General features: G+C 38.3%; 2 protein-coding genes across 2 annotated transcripts; both read right to left on the reverse strand.

Moving 5' to 3' along the window:
* Positions 1-511: 511 nt before the first annotated feature.
* Positions 512-9,368, reverse strand: LOC145219896 (uncharacterized). The gene is made up of 12 exons (XM_080087198.1): positions 9,229-9,368; positions 8,218-8,408; positions 7,231-7,352; positions 6,797-6,895; positions 5,978-6,096; positions 3,836-4,008; positions 2,999-3,059; positions 2,617-2,780; positions 1,958-2,082; positions 1,579-1,677; positions 1,386-1,504; positions 512-821 (listed from the first exon to the last, which is right to left on the reverse strand). Exons 1-12 carry the CDS (start codon positions 9,274-9,276, stop codon positions 648-650), a joined length of 1,494 nt encoding a protein of 497 aa, XP_079943324.1. The 5' UTR covers positions 9,277-9,368; the 3' UTR covers positions 512-647.
* Positions 9,369-9,517: 149 nt separating this feature from the next.
* On the reverse strand, positions 9,518-11,253 carry LOC145218931 (uncharacterized). The gene is made up of 3 exons (XM_080086340.1): positions 10,612-11,253; positions 10,029-10,304; positions 9,518-9,844 (listed from the first exon to the last, which is right to left on the reverse strand). Exons 1-3 carry the CDS (start codon positions 10,931-10,933, stop codon positions 9,675-9,677), a joined length of 768 nt encoding a protein of 255 aa, XP_079942466.1. The 5' UTR covers positions 10,934-11,253; the 3' UTR covers positions 9,518-9,674.
* Positions 11,254-11,659: the final 406 nt, after the last annotated feature.

Here is an 11,659-nt window from a genome sequence, read left to right on the forward strand (position 1 = left end):
TAGTCCAACCACTTTTGTGAAGTCGCAACTACTTGGCATTCTATTTAGCATTGCGAATTTAGCAACGCATTAGAAATATCTGCTTTAGATTTTAAAATCGGTTTACGTACATTCCAAACAAAGACAAAAAACATTATTGTATAATTTGGAAACGACCTTATTTGCTTTGATGTTTTGTTAAGGGATTACTAAGCACATTTACTAACAGTAGAAATAGTACATTCCGCTTGTCAAGATAGAAACACAATGCATTGACCGAAATAAATTCCAAAGCTTCATTTTCCACTTTAGTTATAGCTATAAAATAAATTCATAACTGTGATCAGCCCTGAAGCGTCTTATGCATACCAGTTATGAATTTATATTCATCTTGACTGATGTTGGTCAATCTGGCGGTTTCCTGTTACGAAGCTGACATGTGCAGCATACGAGACAGGCAACGGTGCTTTGCGTACTGTGATTCGACTATAGCTGATCAAATCTTGACAATCTGTGTACTAAATTATACAGCACAAATCGTACGTTTTTTGTTGTTGAATACTGTATTAGTCAATGCACAGTCAACACCGCGTCAAAACACAAAACTGATGAGGTACTATCACTGGGTTAAGCTTCAACATTACACTGGCAGGATCTTTGGTGAACTATTATTGTTTGTAAGTAATATAGACGGAGTAAAACGCAGTAAAGGTATCCACGCCCGCCGCCTTTGCTCCCTCATTGGCTGCTTTTGCAATCACGTGACCGGTGTCGTCGTCCAATCCCGTCACTTCAGTCCTTGTAACAAACTTAAAGACAGGTGGATGGGGCGTTTGAAACCGCTAAAAAGAGTATAGTTTTATATGTCAAGCAGTAATGTGGACTCTTTGATCAGAATAGTGTTTCGTCATTTTAATGGTGTATTGTTTTTTAAGCAGAAAACGTATATAAGTGAAATTGGGGTTTGTTTTGACTCTCTGGTGAGATTTGATGTTTTTGCCGTATGCGCTGCATCGCACCCAAGAAAATATGCATAATTTTTGATTTTTGTTGTTGTGTGTATGGCGCTACATATGCAATGGACGGGTTATTTTTCAAACCTAGACGCTTAGCCCACATACAGATACAAAACAGAAAGTAGTTGCAGGCGGGATTTTCGTTAGTTCGAACCACGCAAAACAAACACCCAATTTGCAGTGTATTTAAACTCAGAGAAACTTGTCACATTCTTAAACATCCTAATCTTAACAGACCTAAGTCCGAAACAGTGCTTTCAACTTTGGAGGTGGCGATTACCGTTGGGATATATATAGGTTTGCGTAGCCGGTAAGCAGTGCAGGTCTAATACAATCAGAGGCACCAGCGTTTGAGTTTTCACCCATGGTAAATGTCACAGCAATGTTTACCTGGTATAGATGACTGTCTGCTATCGAACATTTGCCCTCCAGTTCCTTATGTAACACGTTACATCCACTCCACTCCTTCCAGTTGCTTTGAAAGTCTTCATCTGAAACCGCCTCGGACACTATGTTTAGCAAGTTGTATTTTTATCGGTTAACATTGAAGTTTGAAGTTTGCTTAAAATAGTTAAACATTTGCCTTTGATCGCTGTAATAAAAAATCGATGTTCCTTGCTTCTCTCTTTGTCGTCTTGTTTCAAATCTTTTCCGTTGTAGCTTGCTATTTCCCTGTATCCGGCTAAAAGTACGTAAGAGATTTAAAACTATGCCTTATCTTCTAAGGCAGATCTAAAAATTGTGTCATTTCTATATTTCTTTGGTCAGGCTAAGCTAAATACAACGGTAAAGTGTTAAATGTGATTTTGTAACTTACGTGGCGAAACTTGTAGAGTAACGAAAGCATAACTATGGGATTGCTACAATTTGCAATGAAAACCTTTAGGCTTGTAGTTGTACATGGTTTTCGAATAGGGGTTATTAAGTAGTTGTTTAGAAATTTGCCGGTAGAATATACTTACATGGAAATGCATTAAACTTTCCACCTAGACCTTCTCTGCTGGCTAATTTTCGCCATTCAACATCCGGTTTTCCAAAACAACACACGTCATTGGAATCAAACACGGCAAAATTGGTAACCGGGTATCTACAAAAACCGAAAAATGTTTAAAAAAAAGGATTGGACAACCGTAAGGGTTTTGCTTTACCTGTGGGTACAAAAAAGGGGTATGCGGTTGTGCGTATTATCTCGCTGTCGTGTATGAATCTTTGCATTAAATCTTTACCCCTTGTTTTTTGAAATGTGATATTACTGAATTATCATTGTTCCTGTCGTTTAGATATCGTCCGATTACTCGTCCGAACTAGTTCTAAATTTAGAACCAGTTTATACATAGCAAGGTTTGGGATGAAAAAATAACTGTGTGTTATTGTAAACCTTTCTTATGAATGAAATCTCCTTGCAAGTAAAAGCAAAAGGACTGCGCCGATTCAGGGTCATTGTTTTATGACTGCAGGAAATTTCTTTTCTTTGTACAATAATAAACATATAGCCACTTAGTTAGTGTTTTCACTTGAAACTTCTTGTCACATGGTTTTTTAGTTTTCTGTCACATTATTAGTATGTCAGTAAAGCTGGGAAGTTGCTTAGATCAGCGCTTGATGGGTAGAAACGACTTACACCGCAGAAGGATCGTTTGATCTATGGAGGTAGGTTGCTAGAAAATGCTCCTTTTCTTTTAAGTACACTGCAGCCACGTCCCACTTCTCAATCAGCATTTTCGTGTCGTCGGTTCGCTCAAAGAAATTAACGATGAAATAACGGCTCTCTAGCGGTGACATAGCCTTCATACGAATAAAACAGATTATGTGACTGTTGCATAATCCAACATGGTTTGATTTCGCAAATGCCAACATAGTGTTATGGCAACACAGAAAATGACTATAGCCTTGATACGAATAAAACAGATTATGTGCAGAATTTTCGAGTTCATAAATTACATACAATTTACATTCAAAATGTAGAGCTTTAAACATGTACAGAAGCATTTGAAAATAATTACCATGTTGAATGTCTGTGACTTGCCGATTCGTGTCAAATTTACCGATTCGTGCACCGAGACTTAAAACAAGCCAAGATTTTCTTACGTAATACGACCTATGCCAAAGTGAATCTAAAAAACAATGAAAATTTTATGATGCATTTTGACTACCTATATGGGCTATAAAGCAAAATAGCATATACAACAAAACGATAGCTCGATAGATATTAAAACAACTTTTGACAGATGTTACTTGTATCAAACGAACTAAGACAGTCAACGAAACACATTCTTTCTCCTTATGGTTGTGTGATGTACAATTAAAACTATTATATTTGCCAGTTCACTTTATCATACCATTCCATTGTAGACTAAAAAAATATTTTTTCATTAAAGACTAACATTGTGCAAAAATCTCGATTGAATACAATTTCAGCACGAAAACGTTACAAGATGCAGCTAACTATGCGTGCTAAGGTACTACAACAACACAAAAACGGTTTCATTCGGTTTAGGTAACGATCCACATAATTTGAATGAGTGTGTGTTTTACTCACAGCTTAAAATATTTTTTGCACTTGTAACAAAATAGGCGGCAGTTTATAAAACATATACGACAAATCATAAACATGCGAAAGTAGGGTAAGTACCACTTACACAGTTACATTTTATGTTTGAACTATTGTTTTTAAAAAAGCATAAAACCCAATAGAAAACAAGTTCGCCATAATGAGTAGCGCTACAAATTGATAAAACCCATAAGGTTGTAAAAGCAGCTAAATTAAATATGTGTATTGCGCTACTAGACATGATCAGTTCGCTCTTGTAATATCACATAACCCTTCGAATGGTTGTCACTTCTTCGCTTTGATGGCAACTTCGACTTGATAGAAGCCGGTAACCGTCTCCACGCCCGGAGGAATCCCCGAGCGTGCGTTAAGCTTGTCGGCGATCACGTGACCTTCGGCGTCACTCATTCCGGTGACCTCGGATCGAACAACGTATCGCCACAGGGGTGCCATGAAGATGCGCTAAAACGTATATATTTGTGGTTAACATAACCTTTTGGAATCTAGAATGTTTAAAACTTTCTGCTCTTTCACTGTTATTGGACACATTTTCCCTTGCGCCAAACTTCATACGTTTGTTTTACGCAGTGGTGGGATTCAAATTTTCAGCCGGTTCTATCACAAAAGTCATATTTTTTTAGCCGGTTCTGTTACAAAAAGTCCTTTGACAGTAACCAGTAATGCTAACCGGTTCGCAGATCTCATAAAATTTAGAGCCGGTGCGAACAGGCTGAATCCCACCAGTGGTTTTAAGGTTGTACACACAAAGCTATGAAAGTTTTTTGTTTGCATCAAGTGTTACCATGTGGTGTCATTTGTCTACAGCGACTTATCACGTGCCCCTAACTCTCCTCTTCACGCCGCTGTTCATGCAATCATGAAATCATGAAAACCCATGTGTGGTTACCACAGAAGCATGTATTGGTAGCGCATTGCGTCAGCCTGATCATTATTTCATCAACGTATTTCCACCCTATGAATTTAGGTTTCTGTAGTTGTACAGAAAGTTCAATTGAAGACTACTACACCAATCCTATCATTGAATAGTTTTAAATGCAATTATTACATTAGTTCTATCGAATACATGTTTCTTAAGTATCACATCGGATGTATCGAATATACCTGCTTTTAAACTATTGTATCATTTCTATCGATTAATAGTTTTCAACCTCTTGCATCAGTCCCCATCTGAAATACGCTTTTTTGAAACTATTACATCAGTACTTTTGACTGCGACTGTTTCGTTCAAACTCTTGCACCAGTCCTCATTTGAAATACCTCTTTCTGAACTATACTACACCAGTCCTTTTGACTACGGCTGCTTCGTTCAAATCTATTGCACCAGATATATCGACCAATAGTTTTCAACGTGTTGCATCAGTCCACGTTTGAAATACTTCTTTCTGAGCTATTCCGTCAGTCCTTTCGACTGCTTCATTCAAATACCTCTTTCTGAACTACTACACCAGTCCTTTTGACTGCGACTGCTTCGTTCAAATCTATTGCACCAGTTAATATCGACCAATAGTTTTCAACGTGTTGCATCAGTCCCCTTTGAAAATCTTCTTTCTTAACCATTGCATCAGACTGCCTTCTTCAAGTCTCTGTTACATAAGCTTCATCGAATACCTGTTTCTGAACTGTTGCATCAGTTTTGTCAAATACCTGTGTTTTTAAGAAATGCTGCGGTGATATTCAACAACTGATTTCAGTCTTTTGCATCACTCCCTCTGTAAAATTCCTCTTTCTAAACTATTGCATCAGAAGCATCTGAATGTTTCGTTCAATCTATTTCATCAGCGTTAACAACTTAAACTGAGGTTTATCCATAATTGAATTCTACTCATACAAATCTTATCCTGATCGTTTAAAGCGGGGGTGTGCAACAGACGGCCCGTCAAGCTATTTAGTGTGGCCCTCAGAAAAAATGCAAATCTTCAGGGAATTCGGCAAAATTTTCAACTAGTTTTTTGTAAATCTTCTAAGTTGCTATACTACACGTAACAAGTATCAGCTAAGCCAGCGTTTTCTAACCGGCGGGCCATACAGCAGTTTACACGTACACCGAATGTGACGAAATAATTCCCCTTGTCTAGTAAATAATTATTTTGTCGTGAAATCCAGCGTTGCAGCTAAACATTGTTATAGAAAACAAATGTATTGTTGCTTTGGAAGAATTTGAAGTTTATTGTGTAGATGAAAAAAATGTATGGCCCTCGCTTGATCTCCGAAATTGGTTATATGGCCCACTGACGAAAAATGTTGCACACCCCTGTAAGGATACCAGAATTTGTGTTGGCGGACGTCAATGTTTATACTAGCTGGCATGAACTTATTTAATAATAGGGCTTTTAATAACCAAGGACATGCGCAACATACTACCTACAGTCCTACACCCACGGACCCTCAACATACTTTTTGCCGACATTACCTTGTATAAATGTGTGTCTACTGCAACGTTTCCTGCCATTTTCTGTGAATGCAGAAGATCTGATCCCGACCATTCCTTCCAGTTTGACTCAATGTCTTCATCTTTAATGTTCTCAGAAGCTGTAGCACAACACGTTAATAGACTTTTTAAGCAAGTTACCAAACTATCACCAAACAAGCTATAGGTACAGTCCAATGTGATAGCAGAATATAGGCAGTATGAAACCAACGCTGTTGTCATTCTTATGCGGGTATAGGTAAAAGGGGAAAGTCGACAAACATTGTGATGTAATATCTTGGCAACGTTTAGGGCAAGCAAGTTTGTGCCACGTATCAGTAAGTGGCAATCGTGCGCAGCAATGGAACTTGTACAACGAATGTAGCAACTGGTGGTTTGTTCGGGGATGCTTATATACAACTGTGTTTGAATTTCTAGTTCATCATTTCGACAAATTTTGGATAGGGAATGACAAATGGATTGTTGCAGCGTCGAAGTTTGCTGTATTGCATCGGATTGTGATTGTTTGAATGCTACCAATCGTGACATTGGTACATATGCTTTTTGTTTAACTGAAAATATCAACAGTTCAGGTAAAAACAATTTACCGAAATGGTCATTTTGAAACAAAATGGAATGGTCTTTTTGAAACGTCTATTGTTTTGTTTTACTGGTTTTACCCTGAGCAGGCATTACATCACTTGCAACTGTTTTTCCTGCGTTTTGAAATCAGAGAAAGATTTTCTGGACTGATGAGAAATTCTCTGGACTGACGAGTTGATAAAATACCATTAAAAAACTTACAAAACATTCGCTATTCACCTTTTAAACCAGTGAGAAAAAATCTGTGTGCCCTTGGGCGCTCTTTGTCATCAGTGCACAAATCTTTTTCGTTGTAGCAACCGATCTCATGAAAAGCAGCTTAAAAAAAGACTATTTACAATTATTGTTACTGACAAACTAAACCTTATGGACATAAAGTGATTACAACGTTTGTAAAAACAGTTGTTTGTTTGACTTTCAAATTACATTGTAGCCTATATATAGCCTAGCCGAAAAAAACACTATCACTTTAATTCGCCCTACATTCGAAGAAGATTTGAATCATTAGCATAGCTTGAAATGTTGCTTAGTTAGTTCAGTCATAAAATACATGCCCATCTTGGATTTGGATTTAACACTGTCACATTTCAATACAATCTCATGCAGTTTGTTTGCTAGAAAAACTTAGTAGGCTGTTTACACAAACCGTTTACCAGGGGCGGCTTTGTAGTTGTGTTGCATAATTTCCTTCATATAATTCGCCCAAAATTCATCCTTCTTCCCGAAGAAACATATGTCGGTTGAATCAGTCAGTGCAAAGTTCACCCAAGGAAATCTGAACAAATACTCTCTGTTGTATTAAGGCCATAAGCGAAATATAGCGTATAGCTAAAGAATTAAAAACAACGTGAGTATACTAAAGATCGCTTGACGGAAATTGAAATAAAAAAATGTAAACACAAATGGTGGCAAACAATTTTTAAGCCTAAATATGCCTTTTTGCTTGTTCAAACTGATTTTTTTATCTTCTCTTCTTTTACTACCGTAGCAGGTTTTTAACAGTTTACTTTAGATATCGCCAGCTCGGAATATTATCTGTTTTCTAACTTTAGGGCCAGTGTTTCAGTGCAAACAATACTACAGGAAACACGTGGTGATAGAGCATTGATAAGGATTCTATAATATCAAGCAAAAGCGGCCAAACGTTTGCAGAGAGCGAAATCCTGTTTGCCTACTTAGCGAAGCGAAAGATTATCGCTCAGCTATTATGGCCGTTTTACTCAATAGCAATATTGCTTCCAAGGGTGTGTGTCGCGCAAGTTGATGTATAGGACAGAATTCGAAAAACGCTTTTCACAACTTGTCTCTAGCACCATGAAATCCCAAAACTATGATGATTGATTACAATCGGTTTTGAGTTTGACCGAATCAACATAACCCAGCCTTGGGTAAGCTAAGGACTTTATTTTTGAACCTAAGTAGTCCCTAATTGATTTCAGAAAATACGAATTCGTTTAAAATGTCAACATGAGTTACAAAAAGAAAACAAGACGGAAATTTGCTTAATTTAATGCTATAACGAACAATATCTGCGCAACACGCTCAATCAATTGGGAAACCGTTTATCTTTTTTGCGCCATGAATTGCATTTCTTTGACGGATAAGCAGCAGAATCATTGCGCAAAGATTTGTATGCTTACTTGTTCTTGGGGTCAGTTGAATTGTGAAGATAAGTGGCCAAAAAATGCTCCTGTTTTGCAACGTAGTCGCTTCCTTTCAGCCAAACCGATTTGAACAGCTCAACGTCTCCGGGGTATTCGAAGTAGTTGAACAAATAGAATCGATTGGAGACAGGCGCCGTTACGGTTGACTTACATCGGGTCATGTGAATCTTGAAATGATGGTTATCACGTTAATGTACATGTTTAGTTGTCAATTCGTTTGTGGTTTTCGACGGCAAAAAATGCTTTGTGTCATCCTTAGATTTCTGCACTTGCCTAAATAGACTGCCGCCCTTTTTGAAACTTGTTCATTCTCTAAACAGCACGAACCCGGGGGGTTGTGGCATTATGTTATTATTGACTAGTTTGCTAAATTATGAGAACGTAATTAGTTGCCACATTTATGAACTTCTTTTTCTGCGATTCATTATAAACCACTTCAATGCGCATCACATGGACTATAATGAATCGTTTTCTAGTTTAAATTATTTTGCAAGACCTAATATACGACTCTTTGGAACCGACGTATGCATTGTATTAATTTTGCGATAAACTTTATTATCATGGCACTATTTTTCACATAGCCTCTACCAAATTAGTTCCTAATGTAAACATCACGTTGTGCGGTTATAACTTGGTTGTCAAACGTGAACACATGTTTACTTTGTTAGTGAGTCCCACAACTCCCCACCACTACTGCACGTTTAAAAATAGGCCAATGGCTGATCGAAGAGTCGTATCAAGTTACCACAGGTCACCACAAAACCAGGAGCCTGGTAAGTGCCATAAGTGATCGCCTGTTGACCTGTCAGATAGAGCGACATGTTATGACTTAACATATAGCGTTTAGTCCACACATAACACGTAGTTTAACGTGTACGTGAGCAGCAAAACAGCTGTAACTGCTGTTGTTTATACACGGTTAAACTATTTGAATTAGTAAGTTATGCGACACGTTAGAGAGTAAATGATAATGCATACATTACATACCGTTTGTTTTGCAGCCGATCCCATACCACGTAATACCCTGCTATACATTGCACTTGCTTACAGTTGACAAATGCAAAAACTGAGCTACAGCGAAATGCCTACAGCCGCACGACTTTCCTTGCCTTGCAGCGATTCAACTAAGCCGGGGATGACGTAGTATTTGTCACGTGCTAACCGTGCGCAACGAACCATAACGCGTCAACGAGGTGTGCAAAATCGTTGAAGTGTTTGAGTATATCCAGTCCCAGACACAAAGAACTATAGAATATTTGAAATCAGCAGGACAAATGTTTTATTTATAAGTCATTTCACACACACAATTAAGGCCCGCACTTTATATTTTTGTGTAATCGCATATGTACAAAAACACGACACAGAAACAATATTTTTTGATGGTATGTACAGAAAATTACAATATTTTCAAAATAATACTGTTTCGGGCGTCTTTAGTTCATATTGTTTTGGTTCACGATTGTGGCTGGCTGGGGTAAAATACATTTTCTGCATGCTTTGCAGGTTTGCTGGCATGCTACAATGGTATCAGGGTAAGCTCCTTGTGGGTTGCAGTGACCTTGTAGTCCCCAGGCTGTACAAGACGGTCTTGAATCGCGACAATCTACAAAAACAAATCATTTCTAGATAAGTTTATCGTCGCAAAACAACAGAAACAGATTTGCAAAAACAATGACTTTGTTTGTACCTGTCCCTGTCCAAACTAGATCCAAAACAAAGGTATTTGTTTACGTTTGTGGTTAGATAGCAGAAAAATACTACAATGGTTGGTCTTAAATGAAACCCACCTAAAGTGCAAGGGAGACGTGCCGGTGCAGTCGAAGTGCTGGTTTTGACACTGCCGCCTCCTTTTCCACCGCTGGCTCCGCTGGTTACGCTGGCTCCGCTGGTGTCGGCCGTAGCCCCGGCGTCTGTGCCCTGACTGTCCTGGCCTCCTCCACTGCTTCCAGTGTTAGTACAAGGCACGCAAACCCCGCAAGATTTTTTGCAGACGAACTGGTAGGTGGCGCACTTTTGCTCCTCCAAATAAATCGGACAAAAATCGGGAAACTGATCGGCGCAGCCTTCAAACAACATTGAAATAAGTTAGAAAAAATACTCCTGGTTACATTTTGAATGTAATTTTATAAATTTACGCTAAGTTTCAACAGAATATATTAAAAATTAAAAAATAATAAAAAACAATACGCCAAAAACAACACCGCTATTAAATTTGGATAAGGTTTTGTAACTTTAGATGTCAGCCAACATACAAATGTTTCGACTTGCGATTTTCTAAGATCAAGGCAAGATAAAAATAATTGAAAAATTTAATGGTTATCTTAAAACCTGAATACAAAACCAATATTTAAAAGTGTGTTAGATTTTAACCTGGTACGCATCCAGGAGGCTCAAGGGCAGCCGCTCGGCCTACGACTTTCTTGTCTGCGCTGCTCGTTGCCGGGGTGATGCCGAGTTCTTCACAGCTTTTGCATGTTCCGCAGGTTTTTGCGCAAAGGTACATAAACTTCCCAGTACAGCCAAAATTTTTGCAGTAAGCCCCACCCACGTCTCTGCAAGCCTGACAGTTCCTCCTGTTAAGGTTGCGAGTGAGAGCTTTCACAAGGAGGTTCCTTGCTCCACCCGAGAATATAATGCCATGGCAAACGCTGAAAAGCGCCACGAAGACGGCAGTAACAATAAGATACTTCATCGTTTTTGAGACTGAGATTTGCAGTGATTGAAAACTGATGTGTTGAAGACCTGAGAACAGCGTGTTTTATAGCCGCCGATTTTGATTGAGTCATTGCACCGGTTTAGGTCGTCAATATATTTTCATTGGATAAACAAAAGTACGCTGCATGATGCGTAACATCACAATGAAGGTATTTTTAAATCCAGACTGCTCGGTGAGCAAATAATAATGTCCTGATACGTTTCATGCATCATGTCAGGTCAAAATAGATTCAGATCGTTCTAAACTCAGCCACGAATAGGCTTTTTAAAACTCCGCTCAATCTCTACCCAATCCCTTTGTCCACTACACGACTATTTGCATCCGCTATAAACGTACTATGTCCAAAAATTCGTGCACTACTTAACACACGTTTTCTGTTTTTACGCCCATTTTCTGAGATTTAATGTTTTCCGGTCATTCTCGGCAGCAAACGTAAAAATACCGGTGGCTCACCGAACGTTAACCCTAAATTCGAAAATTCCAATGTAGATTTTATTTATCTATTATTGTTTGTGACTCGAAATGGAACTAAAGTTTCCATGTATACATTCTCAGAAAATTAGTAAAAAATCCCAATTAAAAGTATATTCTGAAAAACTCTATTCTACCCATTTATCGGAATAGCGAAGAGAACAACTTCTTGGAGTAGAACTTTTAGTTTTTATACACACCTAATTCTGGATCACTTCGTGTTCGCAAGGC

This window comes from Phallusia mammillata, chromosome 3, assembly GCF_965637545.1.
Source record: "Phallusia mammillata chromosome 3, kaPhaMamm4.hap1.1, whole genome shotgun sequence".
Taxonomy (NCBI): domain Eukaryota; kingdom Metazoa; phylum Chordata; class Ascidiacea; order Phlebobranchia; family Ascidiidae; genus Phallusia; species Phallusia mammillata.

Excerpts from the sequence above, each read along its gene's own strand:
- LOC145218931 (XM_080086340.1), bottom strand. The coding sequence starts at position 10,933 with ATGAAGTATCTTATTGTTACTGCCGTCTTCGTGGCGCTTTTCAGCGTT. Across the intron at positions 10,305-10,611 it reads GCCTCCTGGATGCGTACCAG|GCTGCGCCGATCAGTTTCCC; the intron begins GTTAAAATCTAA and ends TGTTGTTTGAAG. Across the intron at positions 9,845-10,028 it reads ACGTCTCCCTTGCACTTTAG|ATTGTCGCGATTCAAGACCG; the intron begins GTGGGTTTCATT and ends TTGTTTTTGTAG.
- LOC145219896 (XM_080087198.1), bottom strand. The coding sequence starts at position 9,276 with ATGTATAGCAGGGTATTACGTGGTATGGGATCGGCTGCAAAACAAACG. Across the intron at positions 1,505-1,578 it reads TTTTATTACAGCGATCAAAG|TGTCCGAGGCGGTTTCAGAT; the intron begins GCAAATGTTTAA and ends TGCTAAACATAG. Across the intron at positions 822-1,385 it reads CAGACAGTCATCTATACCAG|CGGTTTCAAACGCCCCATCC; the intron begins GTAAACATTGCT and ends TACTCTTTTTAG.